At 37.5% G+C, this 23,507-nt stretch overlaps 2 protein-coding genes across 5 annotated transcripts; both read left to right on the top strand.

The window, feature by feature from the left end:
- The first annotated feature begins 9,769 nt into the window (after positions 1–9,769).
- LOC143846884 (uncharacterized) lies at positions 9,770–14,430 on the top strand. The gene is made up of 5 exons (XM_077355482.1): positions 9,770–9,977; positions 11,747–11,837; positions 11,963–12,074; positions 12,818–13,567; positions 14,048–14,430. The coding sequence occupies exons 1-5, from the start codon at positions 9,821–9,823 to the stop codon at positions 14,252–14,254; spliced, it is 1,317 nt and encodes a 438-aa protein (XP_077211597.1). The 5' UTR covers positions 9,770–9,820; the 3' UTR covers positions 14,255–14,430.
- A 1,513-nt stretch (positions 14,431–15,943) lies between these two features.
- LOC143845964 (protein ASYMMETRIC LEAVES 2-like) lies at positions 15,944–21,215 on the top strand. 4 transcript variants are annotated; one of them, XM_077354367.1, is made up of 5 exons: positions 15,944–16,286; positions 16,441–16,659; positions 16,841–16,912; positions 17,956–18,630; positions 20,874–21,215. In XM_077354367.1, exon 4 carries the CDS (start codon positions 18,013–18,015, stop codon positions 18,583–18,585), a length of 573 nt encoding a protein of 190 aa, XP_077210482.1. In that variant the 5' UTR covers positions 15,944–16,286; positions 16,441–16,659; positions 16,841–16,912; positions 17,956–18,012; the 3' UTR covers positions 18,586–18,630; positions 20,874–21,215. The 4 variants fall into 4 exon arrangements, with proteins under 4 accessions (XP_077210482.1, XP_077210481.1, XP_077210480.1 ...); XM_077354366.1 differs by having other exon boundaries at positions 17,943–18,630; XM_077354365.1 differs by having other exon boundaries at positions 17,910–18,630; positions 20,877–21,215.
- Positions 21,216–23,507: the final 2,292 nt, after the last annotated feature.

Genomic DNA, 23,507 nt, shown 5'->3' with positions numbered 1-23,507 from the left:
TTTTCTTCCTTTATTTTCTCTTTTCTATAATTTTTAAATGTTCTTTTATCATTTATTAACAACCAATGACATGCCAAATAATGAAGTGAATTATTAGAATCAATCATCTATGAGATTATTAAATTGTATTTTTGCAGATAAACTCATAATACCCATATACTTACATATGCGAATGCAAGTTTAGGCCTTTGGATTTTTTTCAATTTCCTCCAATATCTGAAGTCTTTAAAGAACTCTTAGCATGTAAAATTCCTTTGAAAATAAGTAAAATAGAAGATTAGAAAGCAATACCGTAAAAAATTGCTCATTGAATGATAATTTACTCTTTTTAAGATGTTGAAGATATACCTCTTCCTCTTATACTTGCAAAATCCGAGAAGAGAAAATAAATTAGAGTTTCTCCTCCTTGAGTAGAAAATAGGAAGTTTCAATGGCATTCTTATATCTACTCAACTCTATTTTGGCTCCAATGGCATGAATGGACAACAAAGACAAATTATTCTCATTTTTTATCCATCACACTGTCAGAGTTTATTCCATCACACTAAATTGGACTGCATGCAATTGTTGTTCCATCCCCTAATTTGTTGAATGCATCATGCAGTGGACTATCATATACACAGCCAATAAAAGTGTGACTTGAACATTGTAGATGAAATGACCTAAAATAAGTAGCTTTGTACACTATACCCATTTGATAATTGTAGCTTTGTACAATATACCCATTTGATAGTTGATCTTAAACGTTAAGTGCTACTAATTTCTTTGTTACTATCACTTTGCAAGTCATTGAGCAGACAATGGTATCATTGACTTGTACATTAGATAAAGGGTTACAAAAATCAACAAAAAAAAGCTCTTACACGTGAAACATCAAAAAGATGTTGTTGGATCAAGGTATTAGGGTCATCCAATACCGTTAGGTACAAACAAAGATTGAAGTTATTTGGAAAAGAATTGTAAAAAAATTCCATGGAAAATGATAGGGATTAGGATCATGTTGTAGGACTGTCTCAAGCAGACATCTTCGTGTCGTCAGATCTGAAAAGTACTTTTAGGTTCGTCTGCTGATCAAAATAGGAGGAAAACACCAAATAAGGCAAGTTTATTGTCTGAACTTTCATAGGTGGCGAGTTTTCAACTTTACACCCTGACAAGCTCAAAGTACATGTGTCAGACCAAATTAAGACATTTTACAATCCTCGTACAATTGTCAACTTCGACGTTAACTTCGACATTAACTTCGATGTTAACGTCGACATTAACTTCGAGGTTACGAGATCAGTTAATGCTAACCATTACAGTTACAAGGTCTAATTACCTTAACACAAATCTACTTACCTTTGGCAGGAAAGTAATTATTTTTTTCAATGTTCTAGAATAATAAACTGTTTACATAATAAATTGTTTACAATTAAAAAGGGGTGAAAATGTCCTATTTTCATTATTCTCACAATTGCCAACTCCTGATTAAGACGTACACTAATTCATTTAAGGATACTTTAATACACTAATTTCTTTAACGGGGACATTAATACCATAAATTCTTTATCTGCTACAGCTAAAATGTATAGTGTGTGGGTTTGGGAGTGTCTCGATCGTAGAACTGCGTTTATGGTCTGCACGATAATTATTAAATGCAAGCCGAAAGAAACCTTCTAAAATCATAAAATATTATAAATGGGTTGCTAAAAGAAAGCATGACTGACTTGTACCTAGAACCTGTGAGCGTATCAGGGCGTAAAGTTGAAAACTTGCCTCCTATGGAAGTTCAGACAATAAACTGGCCTTCTTTGGTGTTTTCCTCATCAAGATAAGAGGATACTATTGTGATTAAATTTGGTGGGCAGCCATGCAGCCCATTCCGCAGGATGGTCCAAATCATTCATTTGTTGGGCCACAACCCACAACATAAGTAGGCTCTCAACCAATCATGAGATTATCCTAACCCTCTGATCTTATGATCTATAGAGGTCTCCATAATATGCAGTTTCACTACATATCCTAGAACTACGATCATCCTACTGAAATGAATATTTTGGGCACAGCCTATTTACATTTTAGCATATCAAACGAACGGTTTGGATCATCATATGATGTAAGTCGTACATTACATGTTGAAAACTACTAGAATAAACAAGCTTTCATCATCTGAAAACTCCAAAATATATAACTCGTTGGGATCCACCAAAACCAAAAAATTTATAGGAAAAAATTGATTTTCACACAAAATATTTTATAGAAAAAAAAAAAAACAAAGGGAAACTATTTCAGCACAAACATGTTTTGATAACATGCTCTCATGTATCTTGTCTTTTAGTATTTAAAGAGATGTAAAATGTTTATTAAGGTTCCCAAAAAGCACCTAAGAGACAATTAAAAGACAAGATACATGAGCGCCTGTATCAAAATATCGTTGTGCTGAAGTCATTTCCCAAAAACAAAATACCCATGCCATGATAGGGGTGTTAAGTACCAGGCCCCACTAACAAAACATGACGTGTAAGGTAATGGGCCCCACTACATAAAAATATAAGGGGAGAAGATATATTCACCCCCTCTTTTACTTGAGACAAACCAACCCTCTAGTATAAAAGAGTAGTGGGCCTCACCCAATGCTCTGCCCCCCATCGAGCAAATTCCTAGCTCCGCCCCTGGGTGCAATGCAACTCAGCTGATTTTTGGGAATTCTGTTGAGCTTTTACCATAAAAATGAGTTGGGTTCAGGTTGATTCCAATTCATTTTTCAGCAAAAGCTCAACCGACCATACCCAAATTGCACGTTACACTTTTCTATTCGATGTTAAAGACTTACAAATCCGGAAATGTGTGTTATCAGAAATCCCAACGCAAGAGAGTGCTATAATTTTCCTCTTTCGCGTCCTAACCAAATTTGAAAAGGGAAATGGAATGTTCGCCTCCTTTTCTTCCCTGTGCCACCCCCTTGTAATGTAGTGAGTAGTCATAAATAAACATGAGGGGTTGGCCGGTTGGCCCGGGAAAATGTTGGAAAGAGGTGGAAATATCATTTCCCTTTTATTTATTTTGGGTGCACTTCACATTACTTCATTTTTGGTAGGTGAACTGGGATTGAACACTTCTCATCACAAAGCAGATTTTAAAACCTAACAGATTAATCAATTTTCTTTCTTTCTGAGCTCTAACTCCTTCAAGGAGGCTCTTTGCGCGGAACATTGAGGTCTTAAGCCCAATCCTAGCTTACCCAGAAACAAAAAAGAAAATTATTTCCTGAATTTTTCTTCTTTATGTATCGTAACATTTTTCTCTCCTCACTCTAATAAGAATAAACTAAGGGCCCGTTTGGATGCCAAGAAGATTTGGATTTGGATTTCTCACATTTGCAGCACTTTTTGCATTGTAATTTGGATCGGATCAAATTCTTGAATTTCTAATTCAGCAGCTGACAGTGAAAAAAATCCGATTTCTAAATATGCTGTGGAAATAAGAAATTGGAAATCCACAGATGTGGCAGTTTCCTTCACCCTCTTTGCTCCTCAACCTCTCCCCTCCACTAGAAAGTACCCCCTTGCCTCTGTGTGTCCCTCTACATGAGCTGCCGGATCTATTCAATTTGTATTCAAAACTCAATTCCAAATCCAAATACAAATGGGAGGTATCCAAACGGGCCCTAAAAGTTCTCCAATGAAAGAAAAATTCCATGGATTTTGCACTGTCATGAAAATCAACAAATAGAACCTTTACTGCTCACAGTAATTGGAACCTGAACAAGTTATACTCCAAAAAATAGTAATATTAAGAAAGAACACAGACATAGTTATAGTCCCATGCAGCCATTCAAAAAATATATAAATAAAAACATTATTGGCCTAATCTTTACTCTTTAGAACATAGTTTCTCAAAGGGCTCAATTTCTCCCATCTAGCCATTCAAAAAAATAACCATAAAAACATTAGACATATTGGCCTAATCCTTAAAGCATAGTTTCTAAAAAGGCTCAATTTCTATGCATGCGAGATCAAAGTTTTAACTTAACCTTGCATCTGGTCCTACTAAAAGAAGAATCAATTGGAACTTTGATGCTGCAACGAACTCTAGTATATAGTTCATATTAATTTAACCCCTCATGTTGAAAAGAAAAGTCAGGTACTCCGTACTAGTGCGATAATCGTTTGTACATGTAAATACACGTTGCCACTATCCCCAAGCATATGAGACATCCGATAGCCAAAATTATTCTGTTGTTCTTTTCTTCCATGGTTCTGCTCTATGCTGACGATGATGAAGTTTTAAGTGAAGACAGAGAGAGAGAGAGAGAGAGAGAGAGAGGTTGAAGCCTAGTAGTTGGGTTTATATAACTATTTCTAAAGTTAAAATTAGCTTTATTTCTTTTCTTGGAGAAGAATTTATTTTGGGCTTTATATGTTTATATGGGGCTTTTAGTAAGTTAATAATTGGAACAGTGATATATAGTAAGTTAGAAAATTTACCTTTTAACGTCTCTGTGAACTTCTAAATTTATCTTGACATATTTTACGAGGGTTGCCTGTGATGAAAAAGGTACGATGTACAGGATCCCATTTCTAAATTATGCCACAGCTGAATGATTCTAGGAATATTACCAAAAATTTAACCCTTAGAAAAGGATATTTTAATCACATAGTAACTTTCCTGTCTATTGAGTCCCAATTCGGCGTGGGGCGGTTGCATGTGAGAGCAGTCACACTACAGGATGATCCAAACCGTCCATGTGATGGGCTATAAAGTTGTGCCCAAAAAGTCATTTTTATAGGATGATCCCAACGGTGCATATTATGGAAACCTCTATAGGAGGGTTGGGATCATCCTATAGAAATGATTTTTAGGCACAACCTATTTACGTTATAGCCCATCACATGGACGGTTTGGATCATCCTATAGTGTGATCCTTACTGTACCTTTTGAAAAATAAGGGGCTATAAAGGCTTAAACCTTAACTTTTTGAAAAATAATGGACTATAAGGGTATAAAATCTCAGTATAGATTTGCGAAAAGGCGGAAGCGTAAATTTTCTCTAATTAATAAAATAAGGAATATTTAGAGGGAGATGATTTTTTCACCCCACTTTAGGATAATGCGCCCTACTGTTACCTGATTTGACGTCAAAAACGTTAATAAATTCACTTACAAGGGATTAACAAAAACTCTATTTGGCCTGTTATTAGCACGACGCTCTAGCCAACCAACTGAGCTAATAGGCCTCACGTTTTCTTATTTAATAGAAAAATGTAAAAAATATAAAATAAATTTTTGGAATTTACATTTTCAGGATTGTGCGATCCAGATTATAGCTTATAAAATCCATATTATAGCTCGTAAAATTCAGGATTTTACAACCCTAGATGATAAAATCCTTATGCCTATTCTGACATTATGGATCGCAACCTGTAAGGCCACGTTTGGATACTGGCAAGATTTAGATTTGGATTTAGTTGATATTTTGAATTGGATCAGATCCTTAGATTTCCAAATCAGCTACAACAGTGCAAAAATTTTCGATTTTCAAATCTTTTCTGCGAGACATCATTTGGAAATCAATATTTCTAACAAGTTCCATCACCGTCACTGCTCCTCGACGTTGCACCGGCAGCAACGAGACATCCCTCCCTCCCTCCCTCACTCCCTCTTAAAACATGATCATGAAGATGGTTGATGTGTTTTGTATCCAAAACTCAAATCTAAGTCAAAATACAAATGCATGAGGTATCCAAACGGGCCTAATTAATTGATATGATCCATTAATAAATCATGCCAATCATCCGATGGTTATCCACAAACTTGTACATGGAAATGTGAAGCTAATTTCCAAATTCAAAAGACTCGGACAAAAATAAACCTTTGTCATTTTGCTAGATTGAGACGTAGCTCCAAAAAGTAGACCTCATGGTTATGTTGGACAATTGACTGAGTCAACTCGGTGAGTCAGGAAGGCAAAGATTAGTTAAAGAGGGTTGATACTTGCTACAGTGATTTCAAGTCTCCAAGGAGTTACAATAAATGCTTAAGTAGGACGGGACCTTATTGTAATACAATGTGGTAGGCCCACTATGACATGGTGGATCTCACCTTTGATTGATCTAAATTGTTCACATGATGGTCCCTTGTTATGGTCCAAAAATCACACAAATCATCAATTGTCTAAAAACGGACACATCTTTTTGTTGCTAAGGCCATGTCTTGGCAGCCAAGAACTTTTTTTTTTTTTTTTTTCCATAATAAATTAGTGCCTCAAAGTGACGAGAGAGCGTAGGGCAGATAGGAGGAGAGAGATTTGAGAGGCCACGACTGAGATGGGGGTGAGAAGTAGCTTTTAGGCCGAAACGGTTAATATCCCCATATAAATTAAGATGGCTATGTAATTGTTGCTATTCCATCGCCTTGTAGGCCGAAATCGCCGGCCGTCGCCGGTGAAGCTTTTTCTTGTAGTGCGGTAAGGAAAACTACTAAAAACCCCTTAGATTAAAACATATCTACCAGAATCCCCTCAAAATTTTCATAATCACCAGTGATACAATTTTCAGCCTAAAATAGCTTTTTATTTTTTCTTTTACCTATTATACCCTTCATTATATTACCCTTAGAAATCCCTAAAATCTCTCCATCACTAAAGCAAAGTTAAATCCTTTGAAAATCTCTCTCTCTCTCTCTCTCTCTCTCTCTCTCTCTCTCTCTCTCTCTCTCTCTCTCGTAAAGGCAAGATGGTGTAAGCTCGAACAGACCATTATAATTGAAAAAAAGAAGAAGTACGTACCACTACAGTTGAATGATCCAAACCGACCATTTGATGGGCACACCATAGTATGATCTAACCGTCCATTTGATGGGCACACCGTTGTATGATCCAAACCATCTATTTGATGAGCCACAACGTAAATAGATTGTGGCCCAAAAATCACTTCCATAGGATGATCCCAACCATAAGATCTATAGCAGTTTCCATAATATGCAGTTTCTCAATAGATCAGAGGATTGGGATTATCTTATGGAAATGATTTTTGGGCCACATCCTATTTACATCGTGGCCCATCAAATGGATGGTTGGATCATAGAACGGTGTGCCCATCAAATGAATGGTTGGATCATACTACGGTGGCCCATCAAATGGACGGTTCGCATCATCCCACGGTGTGACACGTAAAATACCTTTTGAAAAATAATGGACTATACGGGCTTACACCATATAAAATCTTAAAAGAGATGTTGCCTTCTTAAGAGAGATTTGTAGGCTGTGAAATGAGAGAAGATTTCGAAGTATCTAGAACTGGCATAAAATGGATAAAAGAAAAAAATTTAAAAGGCATCGAGGTGCTATTGGTAATTAAGAAAATTTTGAGGGGATTCTGGTAGATACGTTTTTATCTAGGGTGGTTTTAGTAGTTTTCCCAAAAAGAAACTCAACTTAATTTAGAAAACGCATGCACTTAACCACCCTTCCATGGTTTTCAACCTGTGACCTCAAGGTTGAGAACGAAAGCCTCAACCATTGAGTTACATGCCCAACCACCCGAATCTGAACTCTGTAATGATGATCAAGGGTGATAAAAACAAAAAGTGTTTTTCCTGTTCAAGGCAACCTTGATTTTTTTATCTTTACAGGCCTCAATCTGTTAAAAAAAAAATCAATGTTGCTTTGAACCAAAAAAACCCTTTTTTTTTATCACCCTTGATCATCATTACAAAGTTCAGATTCAGGTAGTTGGGCATGTAGCTCAAGGATTCATTAGCTGACTCCAATTAGTTTCGGATAAAGGCTTAGTTGAGTTGAGTTACAGGCCTTAATCTAACCCATAAGATTTCAATTCAACGTGCAACCGAGACCAACTTTATTATTGATTGGTGACGTTTCAAAATATCAATGGTCATGATCATCAACCTGTTTGTGGGAATATCCTTCAGTCAAGGATGTAAGAAAGAAGACGAGAAGCTTCAAGGTGTGTAATCGCTTTCCTTAAGACAATATTCGCCCCCACCAGTTGTGTGGGAATCCACGAATTGCCTCCAAGATACAATGAAGCCTTGTAGAACAATTCTACAATTGATGACGCTTTGCACAGGCGGAATCAAACCCAAAACACATTTCAAGAACTTCAAGCCTTAAAGAAAATCACTAAAACTATTTCTGCAGAAAACAGATTTTAGTTCTATGTTTTATGATCAAAACTATCTCAAAAATACAAGCGAGAGAGATTGATAGAGAGAGAAGAAAACTACAACAATAACTGTTTTTCTCATTATTAAAAGATAGGTTTTTGTTCCTTTTATAGAATCCTTGATGTCTATTCACTAAGAGAAACATCTCTTAAAAACATCCCTTTGATTGGTTTGATTAATGACCATTCGATCATAACTCTTTGTGATTTAAGTGTCTTGGATCACCCACAAAGTGTCATTTATGTATGAAAAACATCCATGACTCTTGGGAAAGAAAAGACATGAAGAAAGGATGAAAAATTGAAGTGAAAAGCCATGTCTGTTTTCTCCCAACGGATAGTTTTTCGAACCGTCGCGGTCGACTGGGCTACCGCGGTCGCTGCCGGCATGCGCCTGTCCTTTTTATTTTTTACGATCCAAACAACCGCGGCCGACCTCCGACACCTCCCTAGAAATCAATTTAGTTTCCAGTAACCAATCTGCGGTCGCCCCGGAGACCCCGGTCGACCGGCCCTGTCTTAAAATTCTTTTTATATTTAAAATTAAAAACTTGTAATTACATTTTAATTTCCAAATACTACTTTGCATTTTGAAAATTCTCTAACACAACCTAGAGAGTAGGGCTGCAACTTGGGTCGGGTTTTACCCAACCCGAAAATAGCTTGGGTTGGGTTCATGTTTCTCGGGTTTCGGGTTGAGCCGGGTCTACGATCCAAAAGCCTGCATGAATCTCGGGTCGAGACGGGTTTGAAGGGGCCCGACCCGAGTTACTTAAGCTATAGTATGCATTTTTTTTTTCTAAAACTTTGTTACTTTAAAAGTAAAACTCACGCATGCACACAATCACAGGGACTCTTTCCATCTTATGTTCGTTTCCCCCCTTTAGCTCTAGGGTTTCAAGTTTCAGCTAAATAGTTAATGCACTAAATAGTTTGTTGTTTATCTCATATGAGTATAATCATTTTCATTTGGTAATGCATCAATTTATTCTCTTTGGACTAGTTATTAGTTAATGCACTAAAGAGTTTGCCATGCCTGAGTTTTTCTACTTCTATGAGTTGAGTTGCCTTGCCAAACAAGAGTTTTCCTTAAAAAATTGCGTCAAAGTAAAAAAACTTGACTTGACCCGACCCGACCAGAGATATTTCTCGGGTAGGGTTGGGTTCTTCAAAACCCGACCCGCCCGACCCGAGTTGCAGCCCTACTAGAGAGAAAGAGAGAGTCAATACTATTTGGGACTACAGCCATGACATTAGACATTAGACATTAGAATCTAATTATAATACTCTAAACATGACATTAGAAAGATACAAAATCCCCTACAGCCATGACATTAGACATTAGAATCTAATTACAATACTCTAAACATGACATTAGAAAGACACAAAATCCCCCAAAAGATGCCATATGTATAGAGAGTAGCTAAAAGATATACTAGTCTCCAAAGAAATTAACCCTTTGTTAAACTCGAATGATATTGTACAATAGACATTGGATTTGCCGGCAAGCACATCCACATGGCACCCTCCTCTTGTCTTCACGCATATATTCAAACTTTCCTTATTCCTCTCCCCATTCACCATTCTCTCTCTCTCTCTCTCTCTCTCTCTCTCTCTCTCTCTCTGCATTTGAGTTGATCTTGCCGGAGAATATGAAAGGCAGTCGATGGAAAAGTTCGGGCCCACCAACGAACCCTCGAAAGGAACGAGATGAGGATTTGCATCTCTTTCATGAGCTACGAAGACGGGAAAAGGAACGCACTGTTAATCTTCTTCAGCCAGTTTCTGATGAGTTTGACCCAAATCCAGGTCAGTTCATAGCAAGCTAGCCAAAACCACAAAGATGTAGACTTTCACTAATTGGGATCAATTGCAATCAACCCACATGTGTTCATTGATCATCACCATCCTACACTTCTGGCTCTACAATCGGTACCAAGAGCCCCAGTACTAAATGGAACTGGATTTTGAGTTCAATAATCAATTTTGGACTCAAAATCAATCAGCTGATAATCCAAAATGAATTGGGCTTTTGGATTATAGAATTATTTTGTGTCCAATACTTGTTATTGGAGTTGATTTGGATCCAAAACTGATTATTATTAGATTCAATTTAATTCAATTTTGAGTCTAATAATTATTTTTAGGTCAAAATCAATTCTCAAATAAAAAACCAACAGGACCTTAGATGATCTAGTTGTCCGATCTCAAATACATGTTTAGAAATAAATTAAGGACTCAATGGTCAAGGCTTTGTTCTTCAACCTAGAGGTAGGTTCAATACAAGCTTACCTACCAAAAAGATAAAATAATAAAATAATTTAAAATTTTCATATTCTATATTAGAAAGGCATAAAAACCCATTAATGGTAGCAAAAATTACCCAGATCGGCATAACTTTTTTACCGGGGATTATTTAGATAAGGCCACGAATCATTGAGATTAATCCAAGATTTCTCAACACCAAATAATGCTTAAGCTTAAGCAAATGAAAATGTTGTTATAAAAATTGTGATCAGATCCTACGTTTCTTAAGATTGTTGGACAAATATAGATCAAATAGGGGCTTACTTGAACCCAAATTGGTGCAACTCGAACCCAGAATTGGTCGAATTCAAATTGGTGCAACTTGAACCCAAATCTCAATAGTCGAACAAGAGTTTAGAGTTAGTCGAACCCAAATTTTATGTACTATTGAAACTTGCAAAATGAAATTAAAACTGTAAAACCAGATTGCACGTATCATTTTTTTATGAAAACTCTTGTCAAAAATCAGATTGGCTGAGCCATGCCACATGTCACTCTCCTTAAAAATGGTATCTACCCCTACAGTGCAACCGTGATCTGCAAATCGATGCTCCAAGATGAAACAACCTAACAAGCTCTAGTCCACGTGCACTAGTTGGGTGGGCCACTTCGAATCACTTCAGAACTGTGCTCAGACACAGAACAAAGGAAGGAAGGAGCTGAAACGAAAGAGAGAAATCTATATATTATTGGGTAGAAGAATATGTTTCTGTTGTGTGCAAAATCTACAAATCATAGAGGTTTCATTCTCTCTCTTTTGTAGAAAAAAAAACTATTGGAAAACGGTAAAATTATAGGAGTTAATGGAAAATTCCAAAAAAAATTTGGACAAAAAGTTATTTTTATTTACCCCAAACTAGAAGGTCCTAGCCCAACGCGCGCGTGTTTATATAAACTCACGGTCATATAAAATTGAGTCACCCAATAAATTCTAATGCCTCCTGAAAGGCCCAAGCCTTTCCTCCACTATACTTCTTATTAGGAGGCGAGTTTCTTGAAAGTTCCAATGTGGGACTAGAATTCTTGCATTGAGTTGAAATCCTCTTTACATACCTCTAGGTCTTGGGTTCAAATCTCAAGATAGCACTAAAGACAATAGCTTTTAAAAATAATAGGGAGATTCCAATTTTTAATCTTCCCTCCAAACTTTGGTTTCAAAAAGTTTTTAAATTTAAAATTAAGTTTTTAAATTTAAAATTTCTAACAAATGTAAATAGTTAATAAGTTTTAGATAAATTGTTTTCCGTTTCTAATATGTTGCTCCACAACAGGTAACTATCCTCTGTACAGAATTCCATCAGCAAAGAAGGGCGGCAGGCATGAGTTTTTCGATTTAGAAGGCGATAAAAATGACTATGACTGGTAAAATAATGAATTACTGTCTTTATCCGTCTTTGTTGTAATTAATTATATTTTATTGTAGATTTGAATTTTTTATCCATCCAAGTTTTTTTTTTCCTTAATTTAATTATATTCAATTCATGTAGGCTAAAAACACCACCGGCAACGCCTCTATTCCCATCGCTTGAAATGGAAGCAAACCCTAGCTTAGTTGTTCCAAAACAGATCCCTATCCTCCAACCTATTACATATTCTCGGGTATGTTTTTCAATATTGTTTCACCTCTGTCCGACTAAGGGCACATTTGGCTAACATGAATTTATTTTCATGATAAATTAGCTTCTTCAAGTGGTGAGGAAGGCTGGGAGATGGATTTGTTTTTCGGAACACGAGAGGGACTCAGTAGGGAGAGGGCAAGAAAAGCCTGAAAAATCAGGAAACAGAAATCTCCACTCCAAATGTGAACAACTTTTTCCTGATTTTTTAGCCACTTCTCACCCACAACTCATTCGTGCCTTCTCAAATCTCTCCTTCTCCTACCTGCCCTACCCCTCTCACACCAATGGGAGACACTAATTTATCATGAAAAGAATTCCTAGCTGCGGACATGGCCTAAGTGCACCCAAAAATCAGCCATCCACTCTTTTTTGTAAAATTCTGAAAAAAAAAAAAAAAAAAACATTTTTTCATTAAGATCTATGAATGAAAAGCTAAGACTCTAGACCCCAAAATGGTGGGAGCCTTGTGTACTGGGCCGCCTTTTTTTTTTTCATTAAGATTTATCTATGGGTGCAACTTAGGTGGGGTCGGGTTGAGCTTTAACTAAATATCAACCCGAGTTGCTCCCATTGACTAATCTCAGCAATTAACATAATTCGGCAAAGTGGGCCATAACTCCTATGGCCCACTTTCGGACAAAATTCATGTCTTGGAAAGTTATGGTGCGCCCTATGCATATTGTTTGAACCATTCTGACCAAGGAAACAAATGGGTCCCACCAGTTTTCAGGCAATTCGCAGGCATCAAACGGTAACAACCAATCCAAAACTCCGAACCCGAAACCCTCCGAATCATCAAGACCCGTAACACCCACTACGAAACCCATCATTTCGGCACCAAAATCACCAAACCTTAAAGCAATCTCATCCCCCAACCAAGGAACGAACCGACCCACCTCAAATTCCATCAAGAGATCAAATTTCCCAGCAACCACCACAAGTCCAAAAGAACCCACCACAAAGATAACCGATCACAATCCGAAAAAGACCAACAAACCAAATGTTTCGGACTCGAAACCGAAAAGCCGGGGTGTATCGCCACTAGTGAGATCGAGAATTCCGGCCACAATGCCAGGATTCTCCGATGAAACTCCACAGAATTTGCGAACCTCGGCTTCGGACCGGCCTTCATCGGTTACGAGGGGTCGGCCGGGGAATCTGACAATAACGACGGACGTGAAGCCGGAATCTGGGAAGCCGAGGAGGCAGTCGTGCTCGCCGAGCATGACGAGGGGGAGGAGACCGGAATTCCGTCAAGAGGCGGGGAAGGGGAAAGTTGAAGGTGGGAATGGGAATGGGAATGGGAATATGTTTACTGGGAGTCGGATGGTGGAGAAGGTGATGAATGCGAGGAAATTTGGTGGGGGAGAAGAAAAGGAAACGAATGGGAAATTCGGGGGGTTGGGGAATGAGAGTTCGGGATTCGGGAGAATGATGTCGAAGAGTTCGTTGGACATGGCTCTTAAACACATGGTAAGATTCATTTGTCATTAGCACCCCTTGTTTTGATATTTGAACTGCTATGATGTTTTGAGGCATACTTGGTAGCCATGAAAAAAAAAATTCGTGGAAAATTTGTTCTCTTTTCTTGGAAAAAAAACACATTTAATTGGTTTTCCATTTGTGAAACTACCGGTTACTCCCGAAGCTTAAGCTGTTGGAGAAGGTGTTATTTAATCTGTCGGCCAACTTTCCAACTTTACCTAGCTATTTTTTGGAAATGACAAAATTTTAAATGCATTTTTTGTGTTTCCGTTGTTTTACTAAGTTATTTTGGAACCAATGTCGTATTAAACTCAAATTTTACTCCCGTTTTAAAATTTCTTATCAAAATATTGTGTAAAATATCTTTTCCAATGCACCTTAACTGGTGCCCTAAGTGCACGCGTTGGCAAAACCCTTTGTTTCATTTTGTTATAACTTTGGCCTTATAATGTATTTGTGTTTTTTCAGGAGATACAAAGGAAATCAAGTAATTTTAATCACTACGACACTCCTTCCACAAGGAATTCTACGACTCTGAAGAATAACGGAAGTTTAAACTTCAGTCCTCGAGCAACCCAAGAGCAGGAAGTTGGAAACTTTGAAAGCGTGAAAAAGTTGGAAAATAGAAATTTCATTACAAAGGGAGGAGGCAAGAATAGATGGGGGTTATGTTGATCCTTGGCAATTTTGTTTATTGGGTCCCAAACATTTTGTAGGGTGATAGAAAACTCTACGTTTTGGTTGCTTTCATACTTGTAATGGTTATATAGTGTAGGAGTAGTAGTTGTTGTTGTGAAAAATATGGTTATTTGTAATTATTGGAGCTATTTAGAATAGATTGAAACCCTTGGAAGAAAGAATCTTTTGGGGATTAGCTATCCTGCTTAGGTGAGGGCGAGCCTTGGCGCAATGATAAGATTGCTCCATTGTGGCCTGGTGGTGGTCATAGGTTCGAGTTACGGAAACAACCTCTCTACAAAGCAGGGGTAAGGCTGCGTACATCTAGCCTTGCCTAGACCCTACAATGGCGGGAGCCTCATGCACTGGGCCGCCCTTTTTTCTATCCTGCTTGGGTACATATCTTTATCTTGAGAGAGAGAGAGAGAGAGAGAGAGAGAGAGAGCATTTGAAATTATTTCCCCCATAAACAGCAAATTCTCAGAGACATTCTCCTAGATATCAAATCTAAGCTTAATGAAATGAATCTTACTGATTCGTCCAGCCCCCAAAATGTGCTCACCACCATAAACTTTGGGTACAAATTCAGGCCCTCCTCAATTGAGCCCAAACCTTGCTATTGGCACAAACCAGCTGACCCTGATGAGGCAAAGCTGAACTCGGATGCCTCACTGATTTGAAGACTAGGAACCTAGCATTTAGCAAACTGGTTTATTTCATCCGATGCGGATACATTGGTTCTGAATCTGGTAGATCAACGCTTATATGGATTACAAAAACGATCGTTCATTCCTTGATCATGGATTACATGTAATAAAATGAATAATATAGTATATGGGACAATCATATCCAAGTTAAGAATAAAATCTTTAACCATTTTTCTTTGCTGGCAATGAATGAATCTCATTCAACCAAGAAAAAGATGCTCCTATTAATTGTATTACAGGTCATTTCAATTTTTTAATATGGTGTGAGCCCATACAGTCCAGTATCTTTTTAAAAGGTACTGTACGGCTTATACCCTAGGATGATCCATACCGTCCATTTGACGAGCCACACCGTAAATAGATTGTGCCCCAAAACTCATGTCCATAGGATGATCCAAGACCTCCAATCTATAGAGCTTTCCATAATATATGGAGTCCCGGCCTCCATAGATTGGAGAGGTAGGAGCACAACCAATTTACGTTGTGGCTCATCAAATGGACTGTACGGATCACCCTTGTGGAAGCACATGAAGCCCAAAAATACAATGGGCCCCACATTATTTGGCCGATCCTAACCGTTCATCTGTTGGGCGTGGACGTAGATAGTGTGTACCCCAAAAAATCTTTTCTATAGGATGATCCTATATACTGTTAAATATCCTGAAATCGGAGGGTTAGGATCCTCCTATGGAGAATATAAGGTTTGGATGACCCAACAATGTGAGCCCACTATATTTTTGGGCTGCACGTGCGAGCACGGGCGGTCACCATATAATTTTCTCCACAATCTCATCTCACTATTTTCTATTTTTAGAAAAAAAAAAGTTACCATAATATCCCACAAAATCACACCCTAGGAAGAGGTAGTGATGCCACGACATGCTGACGTGACCACAAGATTAGGGAAGCATTTTCCACTTATTCTAACCACTCTATAAAATCTCTCTCCCCACACCATCTTTCCGTGCTGACATAACACCTTTCTTTGTGTTTTCCGGGGAAATCCATCACTTTTTCTGGAGAAAACAGAGAAGATTGAAGGTTTTTAGAAAGGTGAAGAGAAAAAAGGCAAAAATCGTCGGAGTTGGAGTTGTAAGGATTAGAAAAACCGATTTAAACGTTCGTAGACTTGGAAGAGAAAAAGCGAATGTAGAAATCGAGGATAAGCAATCCAGAGATTAAAAAATAAAAGAAAAAATCCAGTCTCTCGGATCACCAACTCTTCTCCTTTTTAGGCGATTACTCTATTCAGATCCCCATAATCCAGTCTCTCTTTTCTTTAGAGAGTTAAGATTTTAACGAGATCCAATCCAAAACCAGCGGTAAAATCATCTATATTTTGACACATGGTTGAATCTCCAACGGTGGAAATCTTTTCCATATCTTTCTAACGGATTTGAAATCCAATCCTTTTGATTCTTATATAAATAGTTACGGATCTCTGTTTATTTACTGTTTAGTATCTTCTGTTTACAGCTCAAGCTCTTAATTAATTTCGTTCAAAAAAAAAAAACAAATACAAAGAGGATAATAAGAAGAGAAGAAAGAGGAAGAAAAGGTAGAAAAGATCTGGGTTGATTCGTAGCAGATCTGGCGAAATCAGACACTTGTGAAACAAATTAAAGCATTGAAGCAAAAGGATTTTATTCGAATCGAATTTCATCACTGGATCTGAAAACGCACGCTAAAGAAAAGGTACGGATCTTTCGACTTTCTTCATATCATCTAATCTTTCTCATATCATCTAATCTTTTTCATTCCAAAACACTACTATTTAACATTTCATCTCTCTCTCTCTCTCTCTCTCTCTCTAAATTACAGTTCGTCCTCATTCCTCCTGGAAAAAAAAATCTTATTTTTACATTTTAAAAATTAGGTCAAGGGAAGCAAATACCCCGTCGATTCAGCCGAAATTACAAGTTTGACATTGTCTCGCCAGTAGTCGGAGGTAAAATTTTCTATGCATTTTCCTCTTTATTCTCTGATATTTCTTCTCGGGAAGTTCTTTTTTTTTTTTTTTTTGACAAATTTAGTTCTTGGTGCGGATAAAAATGGTCAGTTTGAACCGTGTAGATCCATGAAGAAATCCATTCACTTTCTTCATGAAAATTTTCTAAAGGATTCATTAGCCGACCCAACTAGTCTGGGACAAAGGCTTAGTATGCACATAATTTCTCTCTCTTACAGACCTTCTTGGTGCCGCTAAATTCTCTTTCTATAAATTTGCTATTTTACTAATTTTCTTGGCTATTTGGGGTCAATTTTGGGTTGCTAGTTTTTTTTATTTATATGAATTATTATATTACTAAGAACAATTTCCTTTTTTTCTTCTAATGAAAAATTAGAATATTTATTTCAATTTTCTCCGTGAGTAAAAGAGAAGCAAATTGCATGTCTAATTGCATTTCTGAATTGGACCTCCTAGTGATTTAATTAACACAAATACCTATAAATCATTAAATTTTAAGAAGACATCGACTGTTATTAAAATTACACTTTTGCCACTATTTTTTGGTGTCTGTGCTCGCTATTGAGCTTATTCCTCAACCACAGAGGTTATTATTAAATTTTCAGTCATTTAAATTTAAAACAACATATTTGGGAATTTCATTCCTTTCTTCTCCTCAGCTGGAATTGCTCCCCATTTCCATCTTGCGATAAAATAGTTTCAGATCAAACCAACAGAGGTGATTTACCGTAAGATTACGCTTTCGCACTTCCGAATCCGGTATTTTTTTTGCATTTTCTTTTCTATTTTTGGGGAGGAAAAGAAAAAAATAATCCAACTTTCAAATGTTCCTCATTTTAGCTGTAATTGCATGTCTCTTGCTACTTGCTAGTTAATCAATTTACCCTCAAACCCAACAAACTACTAACTATTTCAGTCAAATTTACCACTATATCACTACAGGGTTTCATTTATTTATTTTATGTCCTTGTTTCAGCTACAATTGCACCATATATAATTCTCTTTCCAGCTGCTCAAAACAGGCAAAACCCGACAAAATCCCCATCTTTGTCTAAGAACTACTTCATACCCACCCTCAAATGGCAGCTACCAACTCCCCTTGTGCGGCTTGCAAGTTCCTCCGGCGAAAATGCCAGCCGGACTGCGACTTTGCCCCCTACTTCCCACCAGACCAGCCCCAGAAATTCGCCAATGTCCACAAGGTCTTTGGCGCAAGCAATGTGACCAAGCTCCTCAGAGACCTCCACCCCCACCAGCGCGAAGACGCCGTGAACTCCCTCGCCTACGAGGCCGACATGCGCCTTCGTGACCCTGTCTATGGCTGTGTTGGTGTGATTTCCCTTCTTCAACATCAGCTTAGGCAGGTCCAAATGGATCTCACCTTCATGAAAACTGAGCTCTCAAGGTACCAAAACATCGGCCTGATTGGAAATGCTCCGATTGGGATCGGGCTCGGACGGGACCAGTTTTTTGCCCGAGAGCAGCAGATAATGATGAGGAACTATGATGCTGAGATGGCTAGATTGGGCGTGAATGGTGCTTATGATGCAGGCCTATTGGCGATGAATGTTTCAGCGAATATTGGGCAGTTGGGTCAGTTCCCGCACCCGCGGGCTGGGGGAGATGATCGTCGCGGCATTGGCCCTTCTTAAGACTATCTTCAAATACGTGGTTTAGGCAGTTTAACTTTATCCCAGGTATATTTTCAAATTTTCAGTTTTAATTTGTTTCTTTTGGATAAAAATATGAAAACTTTGATCTATATATCATAAAATGACATGTTATAGACTGAAATGTAATGCTTATTATTGGATTCTTCTCTGGAATTTTTGTACGGTAACATGCAAAGTTAGACCTTAAATGTCATAGAATGAGATGGTGCAGGAAGAATATCGAAATCATTATCAACAGAACAAATATGTACAGGAATATTATTTTTTTGGCTCGAACACACACCTATTTAAACTTGGGATTTGCTAGGGACCATTGCACAAGTCATTTCGCGGGCAAGCTGTTGCATGCGAGAGCAGCCACCTCAGATGAATTAAATGAATAAGACAAAATCTTTTGAAAAGTTAGCCTACGTGGTTGCTCTCTCATGCAACAGCCGGCCACAAAATGCCTTCTACGATGGTCCCTAGCAAACCCCTTTAAACTTTCAATAAAACTGAAAATATTATCAAAAACCAAAAAGAGAACTGAAATGTAGGGTGTAAACTGAAAAACTACTTTTTTGGATGGAAAAGGTTCATAGCATCAACTACGATAAAATTATATGTTGAAACATACAAAATAAGTAAAATATACTGAATTTTAATTCTTATTTTTCAATCCTTCTGGTGCATTTTTGTACAAAAAATAGGAAAAATTACACTTTAAATATCGTAGATTGAGATAATGCGGGAAGATATCAACATGACAAAAATGAATTGGAATATTATGTTTTGGCTCGAACATATACTTATTTAAACTTTCGGATAAAATTGAAAACATTATCATAAACAAAGAAAGAACTGAAATGTAAGGTGTAGAGTGAAATTATGTAGAAATAAAATGTTGAAACTATACTAAATAAGTAAAACTGACTGAAAACATACCTATTTAGAGTTTGAATAAACCCCAATTTTATATCTTTTAGTTGGAAAAAATTCAATAAATATATCATGCATTTGTTTCTCTTCTTCATGGCTTTTGCTATAATCATTCCAGATTTCGGTTTATTCGGTTACGTGTATGGAAAGATGTCACCTAAGGCGCAAGATGGAAAAGTTACGTTAGGCATGATAAGTATAGCTGCTTCGGTTGATTGCTGCTGTTAATTAGGAAAATAAAGTTAGTAAGTTGCTGTTATTAAGTAGGAGAATAAAGTTGTAGGTTATCATTAGGATTAATTCTTGTTATTAATTAGTGGTGCTCTTATTTAAGAAGTATTTCCTATTTGTTATGATTGTTTTGTGTTTTATTGGTAGCTAGAGAGTCCACTATATATTGCATGACGGTAATTGGAATAGGATTATTGAATGAATAAGAATTTTATCCAATAAATTGGGTTCCAAGTGCAACGGAGGACCGACCTTTCCCTCGTAGTGGGTCAAGAGGACTGACCCTTCCCTCGAAGTAGGCCACTAGGCTGATCTTCCCTCTGAGAAGATCAATCATGTTGCAAACCAATTTGGGTTCGTAACATATTCATTCATTTTTTGATGATGAGATATATATCTCTTTTAAATTTGATGGGTCCTTTAGAGATGATGATTACATTGAAATTTTAGTTCTAGGGTTTAAAAATCTTGATAAAAAAGGAGAAGTGGAAAACAGACGTGATTGGTAAGAAAGAGAAGTGAAATTAGGGTTTCAATTTTGGTCTATCATGTACAATGGGTAAGAAAGAAGCTGTGCATATGATCGGTTTTTCTTTCTGCATTTCGCAAGAAAAATATATGGTGCTTTACCAATTCCTACACTGCAGCAAATGACCTACCACAAGATAGGAGGAAGGTTTAAAATTTCGGTTTCGGTACCGGTTTTGGACCGTGAAATTTCAAAATTTCGGTCGAAATCTGGTACTTGACCCTAAACTAATATTTTATTCAATATTAAATTTCGGCCGAAATAAATGACCATTTCGGTTTTGATGCATTTCGGTGTCGGTCTCCACTGATATCCGAAATTTCGGATTTCAGTCGAAATTTAAAATCATGGATAGGAGAACATTCAAACCACCTAATCTTCTCATCTTACTTCAGAAGTTTCCCAAAATGCCTCTCCTGAAAACGTACATAACATGCATCACCATGAACAGTTCAAGGGTAGGTTTGATAATTTTGACTCATTTTATTTATTTTTTATTTTTATTTGTTTTGAATAGCAGTTGACTCATTTTACTTAACACTAATTAGATAAATTATTCAATTCATTTTTATTTTATTTTGGGTTTCAGCAGGCATATGAGGATGGAGATTTTCGGAGGGGATAGAGAAAGAGAAAGCTCCATTTTATTTAAATCTGTTATTGTTCAAAGAGAAGATAGAATTTATTTTTTGTGCTGCCTTTATCATCATGTTTATGTTCATGTTCATACAGCCGAAGTAAGAGGTTTTGGTTTCTATGGTGCACGCTATAGGATTGGCCCTTGCTATAGAGTATTTGCTCCTTCTAGGTGTGCGGTGAATGGGTCCATTGATGCTTGTCATGCCCTTCATAGTTTCTTCTTTGATGATAGAGGTTTGGAAAATTAGAACTGAAACATGAATAATTTTAAAGCTTTTAAAGTTTGATCCAATGTGCTTGCTTGTATATCTCTCATTGTGGCTATCCTTTTGGATCACTCATCGTCCAACAGTCGTTTGATCGGTTCCAATCATTCAGTCTGTGTTTTTGTGTTAGTGCAATTATCAATACATGGCAGTGCCAATATCATACACACTAATTAGGAATAAGATCATGTTTAAAAAAGGCAAACAAAAAGGGACCGGAACAAAGCACAGACATGGGATTTGCTAAGAACCATCGCATAAGGCATTTCACGGAACACCTGTTGCATGAAAGAGCAGCCAACTGACGAATAATGACAAAAGCTGTTGAAAAGTGAGTCTGTGGCTGCTCTCTCATGCAACAGGCATTCCGGAAAATGCCTTATCTGGTGGTCCCTAGCAAATCCCTACATGCACACACGAGCTTGCACACACATATATTACTATATTTATATCTCCAATTATATCACATGTATACGCTATGGAAAGGAAAGAGATTTGCATGAGAAAAGAGAGGACATGAGAAGAAGACAAAAGGTAAGTGAGGGAAGGCAAAGGACTTCCCCAAATCTCCTACCAGATATATGTTTAGAAAGCAAAGGCATGTAGTAGCTGTTGCAGAAAAGTTATGATGGCAGCATTTAAGAGACATGCACGATCAAATATCCCAATGCAGAGAGGGGGGATGGAGGGAAAAGGAGAAAAGATTTGTGGTGTTCTCATTCAAACGTAGTCAAAACCCGTGGCAATGATGCCGTATCTGGGCAATGATAGCGCCATCCTTAAATGCATGCATGCCAATGTCATCCATGCATGTCGTACAAATGAGGTCATTCCTCCCATCCACATATGTAAATGTAACCATGCATGCATGTATGTGCATGGTAGATAGATTTCGGTGAGCCCTAGCTACTGCATCCAAACATGGGCTTGAAAGGAAAATTAAAGATAATCACTCTTAAGGTCCAAAATAGGCAAGATAAGAAAGAATCCTGAAATGCCTAAGGCATAGGGGAAAACTATGAGGGCAACATTTGAATTTTGAGTTTTACAACCACAAGCCCTGATTGTGTAGACTTAGGACGCTCCGATGGGCAGTTCGATTCGAAATACAGGTAGAATTCAGAAGGAACCTGTTCGTTTGAGATTATGCAAACTGATTGTGAGTCCAAAACTAAGGCCCTGTTCGGTTTGAGATTATGACAACCGATTGTGAGTGCCAAAGCAATTATTGGACTCAAAATCAGCTTGGCACTCACAGTCGGTTAGCATAATCTTAAATGAACAGGGCCTAATTATTGGAGCCGATAATTAGTTTTGGACTCACAATCGGTTGGCATAATCTCAAACAAACAAGGTAGGAGGGATCTTGATCGGACTTAAGTGGGTCCGATCGGAAGTGGATCCATTGAGCCCAATAGTTAGAAGTTAGAAGAGGAGTATTAATTAGTGACGTGAAAGGAACGGTTTTTGGAGTTGGGAGAAATCCCGACAGGAGCACGAGCATGGGAAAACGAGACATTAAAAATCAAAATCAATCTCTCTACCTCTAAGTATATTTGTTTTTGGAGTTTCCTTTTATCTCCTTTGTTTTTTAGCACAGAGAGTCACTGACAATGGAAACAGAATGAAATGAATGGAATAGTAAGTATGAAAAAGAGAGTGTTGTGTCATTGAATTGGTGAGCATTTAATGGACAGTGCCAACACTATGAAACACTCTTTAAATCCCTTTTGACTATTCCTTCTCGGACTTTGCCAAACATCACGCTTTCCTACACACTCCTTACATTTTTGTATGTATAATTTGTGAGGAGGAGAGCAAAAAGAACATGCCTCTGTCTCCCTCCCTCTCTCTTCCTTAAATACATGCCTTTTGTCTCCCTCCCTCCAAAAAAAAAAAAAAAAAAAAAAAGGTGACCCCACTTAATCTTTCCCACCTACACTCATTAAATCATTCAGTATTCAATAACTTCACCTCAGATTTCATACCCCACCATCGACCTCCTTTTGGTTTCGTTAGGATTGTGGGAATCTTATTCCGATCAGGACGTAATTAGAGGAGTAATAATGCCGGAATCTATTTCCCGACCCTTCTCTAGAGTATTCCAATTAACTGACATTGCTGGGCTTGATTCTAATAATCAATTTTGGGTCCCTATCTATGATGTACACCGTTGATCTTCTAGACCATCATGAGGCCACATCCGTACATAAGATTAAAGGTAAGGCTCTAAAAAAAGCAACGATTTAGCCGTCACGTTCCACATTTAGCCCTACATAATCAGTTAAAAACTCCTGTGAACCTCCGAGTTATGACCG

This window comes from Tasmannia lanceolata, unplaced genomic scaffold (genome assembly GCF_043159265.1).
Source record: "Tasmannia lanceolata isolate RefF3 unplaced genomic scaffold, GAP_Taslan_0.1 ptg000015l, whole genome shotgun sequence".
Classification (NCBI taxonomy): domain Eukaryota; kingdom Viridiplantae; phylum Streptophyta; class Magnoliopsida; order Canellales; family Winteraceae; genus Tasmannia; species Tasmannia lanceolata.
Note: the sequence above shows the minus strand (reverse complement) of the source record. Positions and strands in the feature narration are given on the sequence as shown.